This window comes from Propithecus coquereli, unplaced genomic scaffold, assembly GCF_000956105.1.
Source record: "Propithecus coquereli isolate 6110/MARCELLA unplaced genomic scaffold, Pcoq_1.0 Scaffold355, whole genome shotgun sequence".
Classification (NCBI taxonomy): domain Eukaryota; kingdom Metazoa; phylum Chordata; class Mammalia; order Primates; family Indriidae; genus Propithecus; species Propithecus coquereli.
The window spans coordinates 4451523-4469912 of NW_012149230.1; the positions used below are offsets into that span (position 1 = coordinate 4451523).

General features: G+C 45.3%; 1 protein-coding gene across 3 annotated transcripts in view; it reads right to left on the reverse strand.

The window, feature by feature from the left end:
• Positions 1-2675: 2675 nt before the first annotated feature.
• Positions 2676-18390, reverse strand: part of DHRS7B (dehydrogenase/reductase (SDR family) member 7B) — a 46982-nt gene continuing 31267 nt past the window's right edge. Inside the window, exons 3-7 of one of the 3 annotated variants that reach the window (XM_012651433.1) lie at positions 14501-14610; positions 10121-10337; positions 9494-9586; positions 5552-5704; positions 2676-3445 (exon numbers count right to left, since the gene is read on the reverse strand). In XM_012651433.1, coding sequence (XP_012506887.1) covers positions 3240-3445; positions 5552-5704; positions 9494-9586; positions 10121-10337; positions 14501-14610 — 779 coding nt within the window. In that variant the 3' untranslated portion in view covers positions 2676-3239. The remainder of the gene's footprint in view (positions 3446-5551; positions 5705-9493; positions 9587-10120; positions 10338-14500; positions 14611-18390) is intronic. The other 2 variants (XM_012651435.1, XM_012651434.1) reach the window with 2 other exon arrangements.

The window sequence follows — 18390 nt, forward strand, 5'->3', positions numbered from 1 at the left end:
GCGCGTCCACTGTTTGCTTGACTCACTCCTACAGCGCCTCCGCACTGCACGGAGGTGCTGCTACCTGGAACAGCTTACTCGGTCTAATTTTCCAGTCTCTGGTTTTGGCACGAGGCACAGGACAGCCTGTTTCTGCTCTGTGACCAGTGAAACACCAAGAGGCCTAAAGAGCAAAATGGAAAGTGTCTTTAGGCCAGGTGCAGTGGCTCATGCCTATAATCCTAACACTCTGGAAGGCTGAGGTGGGAGGACCTCACTTAAGGTCAGGAGTTCGAGACCAGCCTGAGCAAGAGTGAGAACCCTGTCTCTACTAAAAATAGAAAAATTAGCCGAGTGTGGTGGTGCGCACCCGTAGTCCCAGCTACTCCGGAGGCTGAGGCAGGAGGATCGCCTGAGCCCGTAAGTTTGAGGTTGCTGTGAGTTACGACGATGCCACTGCACTCTACCCAGGGTTGACAGAGCAAGAATGTCTCAAAAAAAAAAAAAAAAAAAACTGTCTTTGAACTTCATTAGATATCTGAAGGCAGAACCAATTAAAGATGGTGCTTTTCAGGCCTCCCTAGCAGAATTCAAGGATGAAAGAGGGGTCAAAACAACAAAACACCTCCTTTGAGGAAGAAAAGAGAAACTGGAACAGTACCAACACCATTACGTCCCTGGTGGCAAATTTTTCATAGTCAAACAGTGGTTTGAAAAATCCAAGAGCAAAATGAAAGGTTGCTCAAGGCCTGAGCTCTTTGGGATGGAGGCTCTTTGGGCTGGCAGTGTGGGAAGGTGCTTCATCTGTTGCTCAAGTTATGGCAGCTCTAAAGGCTCAATAAGCCAGTGCTCGCCAAACCAGTGCTCTCTCCAGGAAGGGATGACTCCCGGGATATCCAAGATGATTTCAGGACACCAGCTGCAGGCCCTTTTAGTTCCCAGTTCTGAGGCCAGGTAGAGTGTGTGGGTTAGTGTGTTGAACACCTCTCTAGGATTTGCCAACCTCCTCAAGAACTCTGCCTTTGGCAAACAGCTTTAGCTAGCTAGATTTTAATGATTGTTTGGTTTGCATTATATTATTTTCTGTTTATATGGTGGAATATAAAGTTTCTAAAGTTTTAGAAAGTGATTTTTTTTTTAAATGTTAGGTACATAAACACCCAATGATATTGGGATATGGCTAGTTTATCTATCATATCAGTCTCCAGCTGTTAACCATTTCATTTAACAGAGAGGAAATAAACTTTAGAAATGAAGTTGACCTACTCAGTAAGCCTCAACCATGTATTTCTAATAAATCAGAAAGGTGGAAGCAGGGGTTCTTTCTGGTTGCAATCCGACTCGTTACAGCTAACGGGTATGCAGGTTAAGCGAGCCTTTAGTGCCACTCCATGCTTCATGCCCCACACCACAGCTGTGAATCAGGTCTTGGTGGCTCCTACTTGCTTGTCACAATAACTCCAAAACCAGTACCCTCAACGATGTCTTTGTGTTCCTGTTTCCTGAGGACGGAGCATGCTGTTATTAAACTTGCCTTCCTCCGAGGGCAGGCTACACACCAACCCCCTCCGGGTGCTGACCATTTTAGTTAACAGACAGGACAGGACAGCACCTGGACACAGGCCCTCTCAAAGTAGCAGCCAACAATGTCCAAGAAGAGATCTTGTTTCCATGCAGAGGGAGAGCGTCGTCTATAGCTGCCATTACTGAAACCTGCTGTGCGCTTGGCACTTTCATTTGACTTTAGACTTGGGCTGAGCTTTAGAACAGGTACAGCCACTGCTGTCTTGGTCCCAGCTCTTGCCTGGGTCTCCTGTCTCTAATGTGAAGACTAAGAAGACCCTTCTCTTCTCTTCCATGTCAGGAGGGAGATAGATGATTTACATGGAAGATGAAGAACCAGCCACCATGTCTGTATCCACATTTCACCCAAAGGCTTCTGGAGCATCCAGTTAGCACTGTGAGCCAGGGCAGGTCACCAGATCTAATCACTCACTGGCCTACTCCCAGGAAACTGGAAAGCCTCTGACACCCTAACCATAGGCTGACTGTGCCATGTTATCATCCGTTGGGGGTAGATGTTTAAAATACAAGCTGAACAGGGCCAGAGTTAGGACATAGTACAATATGTCAGTATATGCTAGGAGATTTTATTCCAATTGGGGAAGTCTACAATGGACCTATAATTTCAACTTTTAGTTTCAGTAATAGGAAAATTTTCTTCCTAAACTTTACAAATGAAGCTGACCTACTCAGCCTCAATCACATATTTTTAATAAATCAGAAAGGTGGAAGCAGCATTCTTTCTGGCTATAATCCGACTAGTTGTAGCTAACGAACAGCTTACTTCCACCGGGAGACCAGGTGCCATAGAATTGCTTCCACCTGGCCAGCTCCTGATTGATTCATTTTCTAGCGAATACATGGGGCCATGCAGGGCTCTCTTCTCCCTTTTGGCTGCTTTTTAGTAAATTCCTCTTCTGTGGAGAGTGGTGCCTGGCATCCTTCAGGGCTGTGGCAAGAGTCAAAGAAAACTGGGGAATTCCTATCAGGTGCTCAAGCCGGCATCACTTGGGATATGCCAAACAACCCATTGCATTCCAGCTCATTTTTTATTTATTTATTTAAAATTTTTTTTTTTTAAACGCTGGTCAAGTGAACCAGTGGGAGTGGAGAAGGAACAAAGGAATCTGTAACTGATTGTGATCAATTAGTTGTAAACACCACTGCACTAAGACCAACCACTAGCCCATTTTTTATGTTGAGCAAGATATCACAGGACCCTGGGAATGGATATGACTACAGATTTCCTAAAACTGCAGCCTTTGTCCTTGAAGAAGGTAGTCTCTGGAGCTGGTCTCTCTGCTGAAAGAATTAGGTAAGTGGTCTTGGATAAGTCAAATATGAGAACAGCTGGGTCAGATGATACAACATCTTCTGATCCAAGATTGAAACAATTTCTAGGAGTTGGTGGGGCTGGAATTCAAAGGATGCATAGTTCCAGTCCTTAAGGATATGACTCTTTACTGTTCAGGTTATTTATTTCATATTTTTAGAGTTAAAACCCAGACTCCCTATTTATTTCTTAAGTGTTACCCCTCAGCCCTGGAAAGCAGCTTGCTGCCTTTTTGCTTCCCCTCCTCTGCCAGCAGGGGCCCAGCCAGGGTCCTGCACGAGGAGTGTTTCTTGAATCATTCCCACTTGGGAGACAAATCTCTACCCCGGCTCTGGCTGGTCGGAGCTTTGGCTCTGACGTAGCACTAGGAGTTCTTGGCTTTCCGCTCTTTCCTGGCCCTGGAGGCCATAAGGCTGAAGAAGAGCCCAGGAGCCAGAGTTCGAAGGTAGATGGCCAAGGAAGGCAGTAGGTCGGCCAGGATCACATCCTTTTTCTTTTTCCCCACGGCAGCAAGAACATCCTGGGCCACCTCCACAGGGCTTCGTCCCTGAGCTGTGGTCTTGTCCATAACTAAAACAAACAAAACAAATGAAACACGTGAACTTGGAAACAGAAGTCCCTTTCTCTTGAGGACTTGAGCTGATGTGAGCCATCAGTCACGTGTTGCCCTTCCCACCACGGAGCACCTCCTGCTCCTGTCAGGAAGCAAGTTGTATGCCACCGTCCCCGGCAACTGTGTACTCCAGGGAAATGAGGACCTGTTTTGCAGTTTGCTGTGGTGAGTGGGAGTGAGGGAGATGTGGGGGGGATGTGGGAAAAGGCAGGCTGGGAACCCCAGTCAGTGCAAGGAACCAAAGCGGCATTCTCCCCAGTGGTCTCTGACAAGGGCAGAGGCCCAGGGGGGTCCTCAAAGAGTGAGCCACTCACGCTGCATCTCAAGAGGAGCTTCCTGACCTTGGGAATTAGCCAATGACTAAGGGACATGTACCATCTAATTTGCCTCAGGTAGCTTTGCTCCAGGGCTGCCAGTCGGGAGGGCGGTGAAGGCGGTATGACCTGCAAATGCACTGCAAGGTCAGTGAGGCAGAAGCAGACAGACAGATGTTCCAGCTCCCAGTGTCATGTAGGAACTGGATGAGGAACGGGAAGAAATCCTTGGTTTGTTTTAGGTGTTAGAGGGGACAGCTGAGAGAGATTAGGAGGTGTTAAGTTAACAGCAACTGACGTCCCTTCTTCTCTAGTAATCTAAATAATTTTCCAAAGTAGGACCAGTTGGCAGGCACAGAAGAGGGGCCACTAGCTCAGAGCATTTGAAACCATTTTTAAGTTGTCCAATCTGCCTGAGCTCCCTTGCTAGTATCTGTTCTCATTGTGTTTTTAACAACACTGAATAGGAAGTTGCTGATTGTTACTCATTTTTAAATGCTACAGGGAGAATTTTTAAAACAATGTCTCATAGGTATAAATAGGTATGAAGCTGGAGGAGGCCCCATGCCTCTGTATGGCTTCTGTTGTGGGGAGGACAAGACTTGCTGCATGAGAGAGCAGCTGCCAGCAGGACATGGGCAGGGCAGTCTTGGTTTAGGCCTGGCTGCGGTGGGTGCAGGACCAGAAGGCCCCTGGCAGATGCTGCAGCACAGACCCCAAGAGATCACATTCAAGGGGACAGGACACAACAGGACAGTATTTGAGGTGTGGGCAGGCCCCGTTTCCAGTGTGGGAAAACAGAGCCAGCTCCTGGGAATCTGGCACTCTTGGCTCGACTGGTCTCTGCTTGGCCTGGGCCTGAATGCTGGGCCCAGCCATTCAGCTGAGCGATGACTACAGATTAGCTCACTGCTGTCTCTGACTGAAGCAAGATGGAGGTTTTGAGCCTGCCACACCTAGCCTCATCTAAAAACTAAGAAGTCAAGTCATTTCTCAAGCCTACTGTGTGGAGACCATTAAGGTCAAGCCCCTATACTTGTCATGAGGTTAATTCACTTAACCCTGATCCTGATAATACTCCTTGGGCTTTGGGATCTGGGAGTGGGTTACCTGGAAGTCTGGTAGCATTTCAGCTTGGGGACTTCCTTTCTACCCCTCAGAGTCCCGCCCACAGGTGTCCTGTTCTGAATGCTGTGACTTTCAGGCTAAGAGTGGTTTATGGTGGGGTAAATGAAGATTACTCAATAGTCTGTATCTATAACTAACACTTGTGTCAAGGTTTTTTGTTTTAAAAATTATATCCAAGGCCGGGCGCGGTGGCTCACGCCTGTAATCCTAGCTCTCTGGGAGGCCGAGGTGGGCGGATTGTTTGAGCTCAGGAGTTCGAAACCAGCCTGAGCAAGAGCGAGACCCCGTGTCTACTAAAAATAGAAAGAAATTAATTGGACAACTAGAAATATATAGAAAAAATTAGCTGGGCATGGTGGCACATGCCTGTAGTCCCAGCTACTTGGGAGGCTGAGGCAGTAGGATCACTTGAGCCCAGGAGTTTGAGGTTGCTGTGAGCTAGGCTGATGCCACGGCACTCACTCTAGCCAGGGCAACAGAGTGAGACTCTGTCTCAAAAAAAAAAAAAAATTATATCCAAATTAAAATGACCACAGAATCACTGGTTAGAGGTTAGAGCAGTATGTCTCACTTTGGCCAACCAACAGATTTTCATAGAAGAAAAGAGAAACTGGGCCTCACCTCCATATCTGGACCCATCAGCAGTGATGGCATTCAGAGAGAGGTTGGTGTGGATGTGGCCGGGGCTGATGACAGTCACCTCGATTTCATACTGTTCCATCTCTGCACGCAAACAGTCAAAGAACGCCTGGGTTGCATGCTTGGAGGCCGCATCTGCACACGTGGATGGAGAAGCAGGCGAGTGAGTGCGCTGGAGCGGGCCCTGCGCCCCCGTCCAGTCCCATTCACTAGCTGGTTTTATAAAACCTGGTTTTGTAATTTAAGATTGCAGTGTTCTAGCAATATTCACTTCCTGATTTTGAGATGTGCACTGTCATGGTGCTTAGGAAATACACCGAGGTAGTTAGGAGTAAATGAGCATCCTGTCTCCAGCTTCCTTTCAAATAGTTCAGAAAAAATTATAAATGATATACATATATAGTTTATATATGTTACAGACCATACATGCACATATGTTAATACATAAATTACAAACTATATACATAAATACACAGACGCAGAATATGATAAAGCAAATAAGGTAAAATGTTAACTGTTGGGGAATCTACATCAAGTGTACATGGGAGTTGTTTGTGCTGTTCCTGCAACTTTTCTTTAAGTCTGAAATTATTCCAAGTTACAAGTTAAAAAGACCAAGTTAAAAGACTTAATGCCTACTGGGTAAAACATTTAAATAGTACAGAAGGACATAAAGTAAAAAGTGAAAGTCCTGTCTTCAATTCCATTCCCAGAGATAATCAATGCTAACAGTTTCTTGGGATTTATTTTTTCTATATCCTACATACATACATGTGATTTTACACATAAGTAATTTTTTTTTTTTTTTTTTTACAGAAATGAGCTCACACTGTTCCTATCATTCCTGTGAGTAGCTTTCTTCACCTGGTAGCAGAGGGGACACCTCCGTGCTGGCCCTGCAGACCTGCCAGGTGGCTCTGGCTGCCCAGCCTCCCCGGGGTCACCAGGTGACAGAACTGGCCCTATCAGTGGATCTTCATGGGTTGTTTTCAGTTTTTGCCACTGCGAAGCATGCTACCAGCACGCATCCTTGCATGAGTGTGAGTGAATGAAATCCATGCCTGGCTTCTTACGTATTTCACTGGACCAACCTCCAGGCAGCAGCTTTCCATCTGGAAGAGCTATGGAGCTTGCTCTGCCATGTCTGCTCTTCAGCAAGGGCATCACAACCCAGGGAAAGGTGCTCTGAAGGGGAACACGGTGACCCTGCAGTGACGTTCTTAGGAAACACATCAGCATCTCCATAGAAAATCAATTTCCTCCAATTCAGAGTTCTAAATGTTTTAGCTTTAGGAAACAAGGGGCATCGGTCACCCCAGAAAAAGGGCAAGGAAATGTTGCAAGCAAGTCACAGTGTCTGAGCTTGCTGCAGTGCCTTGCTGGGCCTGCTCCTTTGGTTTGGGGCAGAGTTGCTGGGGTCTGGATGAGTGAGCGGTGAGCGAGTCAAGAGAACTGCTTCTATCAGCCATGATTCCAGGGGTATAGCCCAGGCCTAAGGAGTGGGAAGAGTGGGTCATCCTGGGGGTCCCCAGAGTAGAAAGCTATACCCTGACAGCAGTCTCCCCAGAGCTCGCTGGGTTCTCAGCCAGGCTGTGCTGACCTAACTCATCACTGTTGTCGCCATCAGTTGGCCCCACTTACTCAAGGCACAGTGCTAAACACACTGCACGGATCATCTGACTTGGCCCTAACAGTAGCAGTGTGAGGGGAGAAATGCTTCCCCCATTTGACAGATGAGAAGACCTGTTCACCTGGGCTAGCTGACTTGCCCACAAGGCACCGCCACATTTAGTCTGGTCATTATGAAGCTGACCCAGACCGAGCATGTATGCCTTACTGAAGTCAGCAGGCCAATCAGAGAACAAAAATCAGTGGGATTAAATCAAAGTAAAATTTGGAAATAATTTAGTACAAAGAATTCTGTGTATCCTTTACCCTATTATTAACATTTTAACTCATTTGCTTTATCATTTGTGATTCTACATATAATATTTTTCCCCAGATTATTTGATCAGCCTTAGATGGCTGTCCTATCAAAAGGTGAAATAAAATATTAACAAACAGAAAAATAACAACCATAGAAACAAATATGGATACAGGACTTTACAACTTACAAAGGACATCTCTAGTTGTCTCATTTCATCGTTAAACCAGCCCTGTGAAGCTGGTTTAATGGTTTTAAGTTTCATTAATAAGTAAGGAAACAGGATGAGAAAAGTTAAGTAACACGTCCAAGAACATACAACTAGAACCAACAGGCGGGGCTGGGATTCAGATCTTGGGAGAAAGAGCAAGTTTCTGTTAAACTTTCAATTCAGGTAGTTGGCTACACCATATCATCCAACTGGACGTTTGTTACTGCCCTTTCAAAGTGCTGGAACTGGTTAGCTTTTGCCTTCTCGCACTGACAAGGCTGTGGCTGGCTGTGACTCAGTCTAGCCTTTGGAGGTGGGTGAGAGTGGATGAGACTGTTACACTCAGTATTTCCTTTTAGAGGGTAAAGCAAAGAAAGGAGTTACTAGAACAGTTTATGAAATTACCTTTAAAACCTTTTTTTTTTTTGAGATGGAGATCTCATTCTGTTATCCAGGCTGGAGTTCAGGGGTGTCATCATAATTCACTGCAGCCTCAAACTCCTGGGCTCCAGGGATCCTCCCACCTCAGGCTCCCAAGTAGCTGGGACTACAGGTGTACCCCACCATGCCTGGCTAAATTTTTTTTTTTTTTTGGTAGATATGGGGTCTCACTATGTTGCCTATGCTGGTCTTGAATTCCTGAGCTCAAGGGATCCTCCTATCTTGGGTTCCCAAAATGCTGAGATTACAGGTCTGAGTGACCACACCTGGCCTTAAAACTTTTTAAAATAGAACAAAACACCACCTAGATTCTGTGTGCTTGCTGGTATAACATGATGGCAGACAGATGAATGTAATGACTTAAATTGTGGCATAGCGTCTCTCATATATGGAGGTGAGAGTGTGAATTGAATTTAGCAGTTTATATCACATTTATTGAATGGCTTACTATATATCCACTCAAAAGGCTGAGGTAAATCCATGTATGCTAATGCAGAAAGATATATTTTCAGGTGGAATAAGCAAGCCACAAAGCAGTATGCATAATGTGATCTTATTTTTGTATGTTTCATTATATTTAGAAAAAAACTGGAGGCATATGCCCCCAAGTGAAGGAATGGTTGTATCTGTGGGATGATGCTAATAACGAATAACAGTAAGAGTGGCTGGCACATGCTCAGTGCTTAGTGCCTGGGAGCCGCTCCAAGCACCACACTCACAGCAGCCCCTTGGGCTGAGACTGGGACTGTCCATTTGCTGACAAGGGTGGGACACAGAGAGGTGGGGACACTTGCCCAAAGTCACGCAGGGGGTAAGGAGTGGAGCTGGGATTTGAACCCAGGCATTGGCTCTGGAGAACACATTTTGAAGTTTCTTCACAGTCTCCATAGTGTATTTGTACAATGTCTGAATTCTGGATAGCAAATGTGTTATTTTTGATTGATTGATTGATTGATGGACTGACAGAGTCTTGCTCTATTGCCCAGGCTGGAGTGCAATGGCCTGATCATAGCTCACAGTAACCTCAAACTCTCAGGCTTAAGTGATCCTCCTGCCTCAGCCTCCCAGGGAGGTGGGACTACGGGCGTGCACTACCTCACCTGGCTAATTTTTTTTTTTTAATTTAAAAGACAGAGTCTCACTCTGTTGCCCGGGCTAGAGTGCAGTGGCATCATCATAGCTCACTGCAACTTCAAACTCCTGGGCTCAAGTGATCTTCCTGCCTCAGCCTCCCAAAGCACTGAGATTACAGGTGTGAGCCCCATGCGGGGCTTAAATGTGTTATTTTTATAGTCAGGAAAAAACAATAAAGAAAAACACTTTGGGGAAGGGAGAAGGAAGTACTCACAGGCAGATCGGAAAGGAATGCTGATTTTCCCCTGGACACTGCTGATGGCGACGATGTGGCCTTGCCTCCTCCTGATCATGGAGGGCAGGAGCGCTGAGGAGCAAGGCAGAGACATAGACAAACACCTTTCTTCTGGTCACTGCACCTGATGCTGACAGATGACCTCGCTTACAATATTTAGTCAGGGCAAAGGAGAATGGTGAAATCCCCTCGGGAGCAGCCGTGTTGGAACTCTCAGCCTCCTGTGCCCACAGGCCAGCAGGCGGGAGGAGGGGAAGGGAACGGGGATGGAGGCCACAGCCCAGTCAGTGTGGTCAGCTCGGTTCCCTTTTCCTATGGGAGCCTCTCCCCTGGAGTGAAATCCATGGTTATGCATAAAAATATCCCCACTATGCAGGGGTTCACAGACACCATGAAAAGGAAATGCAGGCAATGCCATCCATTGAGGCTGTCACTGGGAACATCTTGATTTGAAGCTATAAAGCAGATAAAGGGAGCACCCAAACTGTAACAGCACCTATTCCAAAGTACGGCAGAGGATGCAGACAGAACATTTAGCTGAAAAGGAACTGAGGGAATTAAAAACAATGCTAAGTGCTCTCTTTTCATTAAATCCAATACTGTTACCTTTCGTTAGAGCAACTGGGCCAAAGTAGTTTGTCTCCATGACCCTCTTGTCCACATCCAGTGTGGTGTCCATGATGGCACCACGGTAGCTGATCCCAGCATTGTTGACAAGTATGTCCACGTGGCCAAAGCACTGCAGGATCTCAGCTGCTGCTGCAACTATGGCCCCAGGGTCTGCGAGGTCGAAGGTCACTGTGTAAGGCTTGTGTGTCTGCACCTGGTCAAATACAGTGGCCACCAAACATACCTTCTGAGTGACTGGCCACATGAGCTGTGTGTCCCACAGACCCCTTAGGCTCAAATCAATAATGTACCTTTACACTTTAAGGAACTACAAAAAGAATAGCACACTGAACCCAAAGCCAGCAGAGTCAGGAAATAATAAAAGTTAGAACAGAGATAAATAAAGCAGTCAATAGAAAAACAATAGAGAAAAATCAATGAAACCAAAAGTTGGTTCTTTGAAAAGATCAACAAAATTGAGAAACCATTAGCTGACTAACAAGGAAAAAAGAGAAAAGACAAATAACTAAAATTAGAAATGAAAGTGAGGGCGGGGCGCAGTGGCTCACGCCTGTAATCCCAGCACTCTGGGAGGCCAAGGCGAGCGGATCGTTTGAGCTCAGGAGTTCGAGACCAGCCTGAGCAAGATCGAGACCCCGTCTCTACTAAAATTAGAAAGAAATTAATTGGACAACTAAAAATATATATAAAAAATTAGCCGGGCATGGTGGCGCATGCCTGTAGTCCCAGCTACTTGGGGGGCTGAGGCAGGAGGATTGCTTGAGCCCAGGAGTTTGAGGTTGCTGTGAGCTAGGCGGACACCATGGCACTCTAGGCTGGGCGACAGAGCCAGACTCTGTCTCAAAAAAAAAAAAAAAAAAGAAATGAAAGTGAGGACATTAATACCAAACTTACAGACACAAAAATGATTACAAGAGAATACTATTACATGCCAACATGTTCGATAAGAAGAAATGGACAAATCCCTTGAAACACACAAATTACCTAAACTGACGCAAGAAATAGGAAATCTCAGGAGACCTAGAACAGGTAAAGAGATTGAATCAGTAATCAAAAACCTCCCAACAAAGAAAAATCCTAGACTACATGGTTTCATGTTGAATTCTACAAAACAAAGAATTAACACCAATCCTTCTCATGCTTTTATAAAAAATTGAAGAGAGAAAACACTTCTTTATTCATTCTGTGAGGCCAACATTACTTCGATATCAAAGCCAGATAAAGATATCACAAGAAAATTATAGACCAATATTCCTTATGAATATAGATGTAAAAATATTCATCAAAATACTAGCAAATTGGATTCACCGCATAGTAAAAGGATTATTCACCATGAACAAGTGAGATTTATCCCAGGAATGCAAGGGTGGTTCAACATAAGAAAAGCAATTATTATAATACATCACATTAACAGAAGGGAAAAAACCACATGATTATCTCAGTTGACACAGTAGAGATTTGACAAAATCCAACACCCTTTTCATGATTAAAAAAACACTCAATAAACTAGGAATAGGAAATTCTTCAACATGGCAAAGGTTGTTTATGAAAAACCCACATAACATAATTGTGAAAGACTGAAAGCTTTCCCTCTAAGATCAGGAACAAGACAAGAATGCCTCCTTTCACAACAGCTACTCAACATTGTACTGGAAGTTCTAACCATAACAATTAGACAAGAAAAAGAAATAAAAGTCACCCAAATTGGAAAGGAAAAAGTAAAACTGTTTGCAGATGACATAATTCTATATATAGAAAATCCCACTGAATCCACAGAAAGCTATTAAGAGTTAATTAACTAATTGAGTAAAGATGCAGGGTACTAGATCAACACACAAAAATCAGTTGTGTTTCTATACATGATCAATGAATAATCTAATCTGAAAAGGAAATTAGGAAAGCAATTCTATTTACAAAAGCAGTTAAAAGAATTAAACACTGCTGTGGTTTGAATGTATCCCCCAAAACTCATGTGTTGGAAACTTAATCCCCAGTGCAACAGAGTTGAGAAATGGGAACTTCATGAATGTATTAATGCCATTATTGTGGGAGTGGTTTCCTTATAAAATTATGAGTTCAGCCCCTTCCCTCTCTCTCTCGCTTTCCTGTGTGATGACTTCTGTCATGTTATGACGCAGCAAGAAGGCCTTGACCAGGTACAGGTACCTTGATCTTGGACTTCCCAGCCTCCAGACTGTGAGAAATAGATTTCTTTGAAAATTACCCAGTCTCTGGCATTCTGTTATAACAGCACAAAACAGACCAAGACAAATATACTTAGGAATAAATCTAACCAAGGAGGTGAAAGATTTGTACACTGAAGACTACAAAACATTGCTGATAGAAATTAAAGAAGGGAGGCAGGGAGGTTAAAAAAAAAAAGAAAAAGAAAGAAGATACAAATACATGGAAATCCCATGTTCATGGATTAGAAGACCATATTGTGAGTTGACAGTACTACCCAAAGTGATCCATGGGTTCAGTGCTATTCCCATAGCAAAATCCCAATGGCGTTTTTTGCAGAAATAGAAAAAAAATCTTAAAATTCATAGGCATTGCAGTGGGCCCTGAATAGCCAAAACAATCCTGAAAAAGAACATAGAGGTCTTATACTTCTTGACTTTGAAACTTACTACAAACCCCCAGTAATTAAAACAGTATATAGTGGGTACTGACATAAGACAGACTTAGAGACCAACTGAATAAAGAGCCCAGAAATAAACCCTTCAAATATACAACCAATGGATTTGTGCTCATTCAATGAGGAAAGGACAGTATTCAAAAAATGGTGCTGGGAAAATTAGATAACTGAAGTTGGACTATTATCTAATACCATATATAAAAATTATATCAAATAGATTAATGATCAAAATGTAAGGGTTGAAACTATAAAACTCGTAGAAGAAAACGCTGGAGAAAAATCTTCATAACATTGGATTTGGCAACAACCTCACGGGTATGACACCAAAAGCACAGACAAACAAAAGAAAAACAGATAAATTTAAGACTTTTAAAGTATGTCAAAGGGTACTACCAAGAAAATGAAAAGACGATCTACTGAATGGGAGAAAATATTTGCAAATCATATATCTGATAAGGGATTAATATCCAGAATACATAAAGAACTCTTAAACTCAACAACAACAACAAAAAACCTGATTGAAAAATGGACAAAGGTCTTGAATAGACATTTCTATTATCTATAAATCTATAAATGGCCGAGAAGCACATGAAAAGATGCTCAACATCATTTGGAAATAGGGAAAAGCAAATCAAAACCACAATGAAATATCACTTCACATCTCCTAAGACAGGTATAATTTGAAAAAAACAAACTCAAAAAACAGCAGGTGTTGGGGATGATGTGGAGAAACTGGAACACTCCATTGCTGGTGGGAATGTAAAATGGTACAGCTGCTGTGGAAACAGTTTGGCAGTTCCTGAAAAGGTTAAACACAGAACTAGCAGTCATCTAGCAATTCCACTCCGAAGAGTATATCCTAAAGAATGAAAGCAGCGATGCAGACGCACACTTGCACGCTGGTGTTCACAGCAGCGGCACTATTCACAACGGCCGAAAGGCGGAAACAACCCAAGTGTCCACTGACTGACGAATGAATAAACAAAATGCAGTGTATACATACAGCGAAATATTATTCAGCCTTTAAAAGGAAGGAAATTCTGATTCATGCTACAACGTAAATGAGTCTTAAAGACGTTAAGCTAAATGGAATGAGCCAGACACAGAGGCAAGCACTGTATGCTTCCCCTTACATGAGGCACCTAGAGTAGGCACATTCATAGGGACAGAAAGTGGAAGAGAGGTTTCCAGGGACTGAGAAGAAGGGGAAAGGGAGTTACTGCTTAACAAGTACAGAATTTTTGTTGGGGATGTTGAAAAAGTTTTGGGTAGAAAAATTTTGGTATAGTGGTAATAGTTGCACACATCATTGATGCATTTAACACCACTAAATTGTACACTTACAAATGGTTAAAATGGTCAATATTATATATATTTTATGACAATTAAAAATGTAAAAGTTATCGCCAAACGCCACTCCCACCCAATGAGTAGAGCTTAGCTGGCTAAGTGGAGGCGGGAGAGCAGTCTCCACACAGGGCGCTTCCTAAACTCAGCGCCAGGAATGGTGGCGTCAGGACGTAAACCAGGACAGTTCTCCTTTCTCAGGCAGTGGGCCCAGTGTGCTGTGGAGACCTGCTGCTTTCCCATGGGCCGTGTGACACATGGCCATTCTGCAACCCAGGAGGCCAGGAGTAGGCCACTCTCTCTTTAGGTGCCTACCTGAAAAGATGGACTGCACCCCTTTCCCACGGAAAACATGCCCCTGGGCTCACCTTGGTGGCAGGAGAAGTGTTGAGTTCTCTGGTAAGCTCTTCTAGGGCCTCCCCATTCCGGCCACAGAGCACCAGCTTAGCGCCTGCAGCATAGAAGACTTTTGCACATTCTAGGGGAAGAGAAAAGAACCTTGAGAGCAGAGGAGATCCGACGCCATTCTTCCTTGATGTAGTTCTGTTCAAATTCACCCAATGCTGCCTGTTTGTTTCTTCATACGCTTGACGTAAATGTGTTGCCCCTGCCGTGGACCAGCATGGAGCTGGGCGGTAGGGCCCAACGTAGAGCTCCCGCTCAGTGGTGCTACAGACATCCATAGGACAAAGAGTGAGGCAGGGAGGGTGGACAAATTCATTAAGTGCTATACTCAGAACTTTCCATAATGCTCCGATAGCCACCCTGTGAGCACCACCCCCATTTTCACAGCTGAGGAAGCTCAGCAAAGTCCATCAGGCAGGAAATCCGTCCTAATTGGCTAGGACAGGCAGGGCCAGCTATTACGACACTGTGGTCTACCAAGGCTGTGTTCTAGCACTGCCCAGGCTGTTTCCCAAGTCGTTCAAATGCAATCAGCACAGGTCTACTGGGAGTACTTACATGGGTCTGTAGAAAAACAGGGGGCATGGGGTGGGGTGGCCCTCCCCGGGAATCCTGAAGTCTGACAGGCTGTTTCCCAGAGAGTGTTTGAGGCAGAGGGAGCAGAGGGAGCTAAAAGCCTGACGACCCCGGACAGACGAAGCTGGGGCAGAGAGTAAAGGTCCTAATAGCCTCACTGGGCTTGGGAGGGGTTCAGGCAGCAGAATGACACAACTCAATTTACTGGGTGCACGCCAAGTGTGCATGCCTACGGCAGCAGAGGATCACAGCACACTCCTGCTGGGTGGGAGGGAGAGGGACTGGAGGAGCCCAGTCCACTGACCCTGCTCCAGTATTCCAGGTGACAACTGAGGATTTCAACTGGGACCACAGCAGGGAGAGAGTCCTAAGTGAGTTGAGCACCTCTATCACTCTATTCTTCTAGTGGCAAGTAACAGAAACTGAACGCACACTGGGGCAAAGCAAAAAGAGAATTTATTAGAGGGATTCTGGGGAAGCTCAAGAATGAGGAGCAGGAGACGAACGGCCGAGACTTGGGAGTGACTGCAGTGCTGACTGCCTGGGCCGCTCTCTCTGTGTCCTTGCCTTGGCCTGGCTTCTCCGGGAGTTGGGACCTGTAGGCAGCTCTGGGCTCCCATCCACACATCTCCCCTGCCACACGGGAGAGGAGTCTTTGTCTTGTCTCCTCCTATTCTGGTGCCACAATGCCAAGGAAGGCTGTGATCAGCCTTGGTTGAGGCAGCATCATTAGGACTAGTGCCCACAAGTCACAGGTAAATCCCCTGTGGCTAAGGGGTGGGGCAGAGAAAACACTACCTGCAGCAAGAGGTGAAGCCATCAGGAGGGGGATAACCTATTCGGGAAGAGAGGGCAGGGAATGAAGTGGGAGGGGGCAGGGGGTGACATCTCTTACTTCTAGCTTACCCTCCCCCTCACATGCCCTCCCTAAATGTTCAGTGCCCTAAAAATTTACAGCTTGTGACAAGCAGTACAACCCAGGGGTCAAGAGAACGCACTGGACCTAGACTTCTGTGTTCAACTCTGACTTCCAACACTGATTGGTTCTGTGACTTCTGGTAAGTTAGAACCTCTTTGTTTCTCTTTCCTCTTTAAGATGCAGATAAAGACATTGCCTAATTCAGGGGTGACTGTGGGGTTTGAATGAGTTAAAGCAGGTAATCACTTACTATAGTGCCTGGTAGATTAAAAGCACTACAGAAGTGTTCATTGTTTTTGTATTTCTGAGCTGCCTTGTTCTAAAAACTGACTGATGCTGAGAACTGAAATTTGTGAGTTTAAAGGGGCACTGTCTGTCCTCATAGGAGATCCAGTCTCCCTCAAATGCTCATGAGCAGATCTGCACAGGACACCTCGGCCCTTGACTGGCCACGACACAACCAGTGAGCCACCCACATGGTCCCAGACCAAATCTCAGAGGCCAAGGTGGTCGAGCAGCATCCTAGTCCCCAGGTTCACAGAAAGGACAGGCCTGCCTTTGTAGGGCAGTTCCACCTCTGGGAGACATGCAGCGAGTGCTACAGATAAAAACAGCACAGTGGTGCAAGAGAGAAGAAGGTCAGAGAGTTGAGGCAGTGTGTCTTGGTACGAATAGCCCTTCCCTCAGAGAGGTGTCCAACTTCCTTAAAGCTAGAATGGCTCGAAACAGGAGAGGAGAAGAAATTCCAGCATCTTGCTATCTGCCTCATAAAGCAAAATCGAGGGTTTGTCTTTTGGGAAGACAAAGTTGTTTTCGCCTCTGAAAAAACCTCCCACATAATTGGCTGGGGAAAAAGGAAAAAAAAAAAAAAAAAACAATCCCAGCATCCTTCAGCACACTGGGTTCTGAGATGTCGAAGGGAGATGGTTCTGTGACGTCTGACTGTCGCAGAGTACAAAACTCTCTTTACACTCTACAGCTCCTCATTTAGCTCCTCGTACAGCTTTTACTTGCCACCCCAGGTGCCTCTCTGCACATCTTCACACAGAGTTTTATGGAACGAAGTGCTCAGTAAACTAAATCAATACGTTTTCAGGTGTGTACCATCTTCTCTGAAGGAGATTTGGTTGGTTTGTTCCCTGGTTTATCCCGACAAAGGGCAAAAACCCACAGAGAGCTATGGCCTGTTTCTGCCCGTCCTGGGTGGTGTGGGCTGGCCCCAGCGCCTGCCCCCCTGCCTAGTGGGCCTCCTGAGCACCACAGCAAAGGCCTCCCAGGAATGGGGGGCTACACTCCAAGCCCGAGGCCAGCATTTCTGAGGCTAGAACTACTTGCCCAGTTTACTAAAATCATTCCTACTGATTGGGAACCTTGGGCCCTATTGGCTTCCTTACCCCATTTTGTCCTGTCCTGACAGACACATAGGAGATTTTGTGAGGTGCCACCAAAGGGTGTGGACACAGAACAAAGGTGGGAGTCATGCTGGTATATAAATGGCTTCTGGGAAATGATTGCCTAAATTCTGCTTAAGCTTTGCTTCCTAGCAAAGCTAAAAAGGGAGGAAATTAAAGTTTGTGTGGGGAGTGACGGAAATGAAAACAACACATTGGAAGGATTCCATTTTCATTTCTTGAAAAAGCTGACACAGGGAGGCAGGAGGCTCAAGGGAAAAAGGAAAATGGTTCCAAGGTACCATTTCTCTAGGGCTGCAGATGATTCTCCAGTGTTACGGGCATGCCTGGGCTGCAAATCAAGGTGGCTGTACACAACCATGTGGCTCAGGCTGGCTAAAGTAGGCATCCAGAACATTCTGTTCCTTTAGTCAGTGGTCCTACTGTTCTACAAGGACAAGCTCCTGTAGCTTAAGTACAGAAAACAGGAGACAAGATAGGAGAAATACAGACTCCTCAGATAACCCCAAACCTTCAAGGGTGGCTGGCACAACAGGCAGAGCCACTGGGGACAACAGGCTCTTCTTCCTCCCAGGGAGTAGCAGCAGTGGGTGTTTGTCCTTGAGATGGCCAGTTAAAGATCTGTTCCTACTTTGTCCCTAAGATGTTAAAGGGGGCAAAATATAAACAAAGCGACTGAAATGCAGGGAAGGCCTGGCATCATAGACTATTTCTATAGTTTGGTTATCTCAGTGCCATTTTCTATTCCCTTCACCATTTGGTACTGGGAGAGGAGATATGGAATGTTGAAGAGGACAGTGTCCTTCTCAAACACTCATGTACTGGGGCACCTGCAACTCATAGTTCTACCTCAGCCAGCTCAAGGACTTTTTAAAAAATACTTCTCCCTAGGCCGGGCACGGTGGCCCACGCCTGTAATCCTAGCACTCTGGGAGGCCAAGGCGGG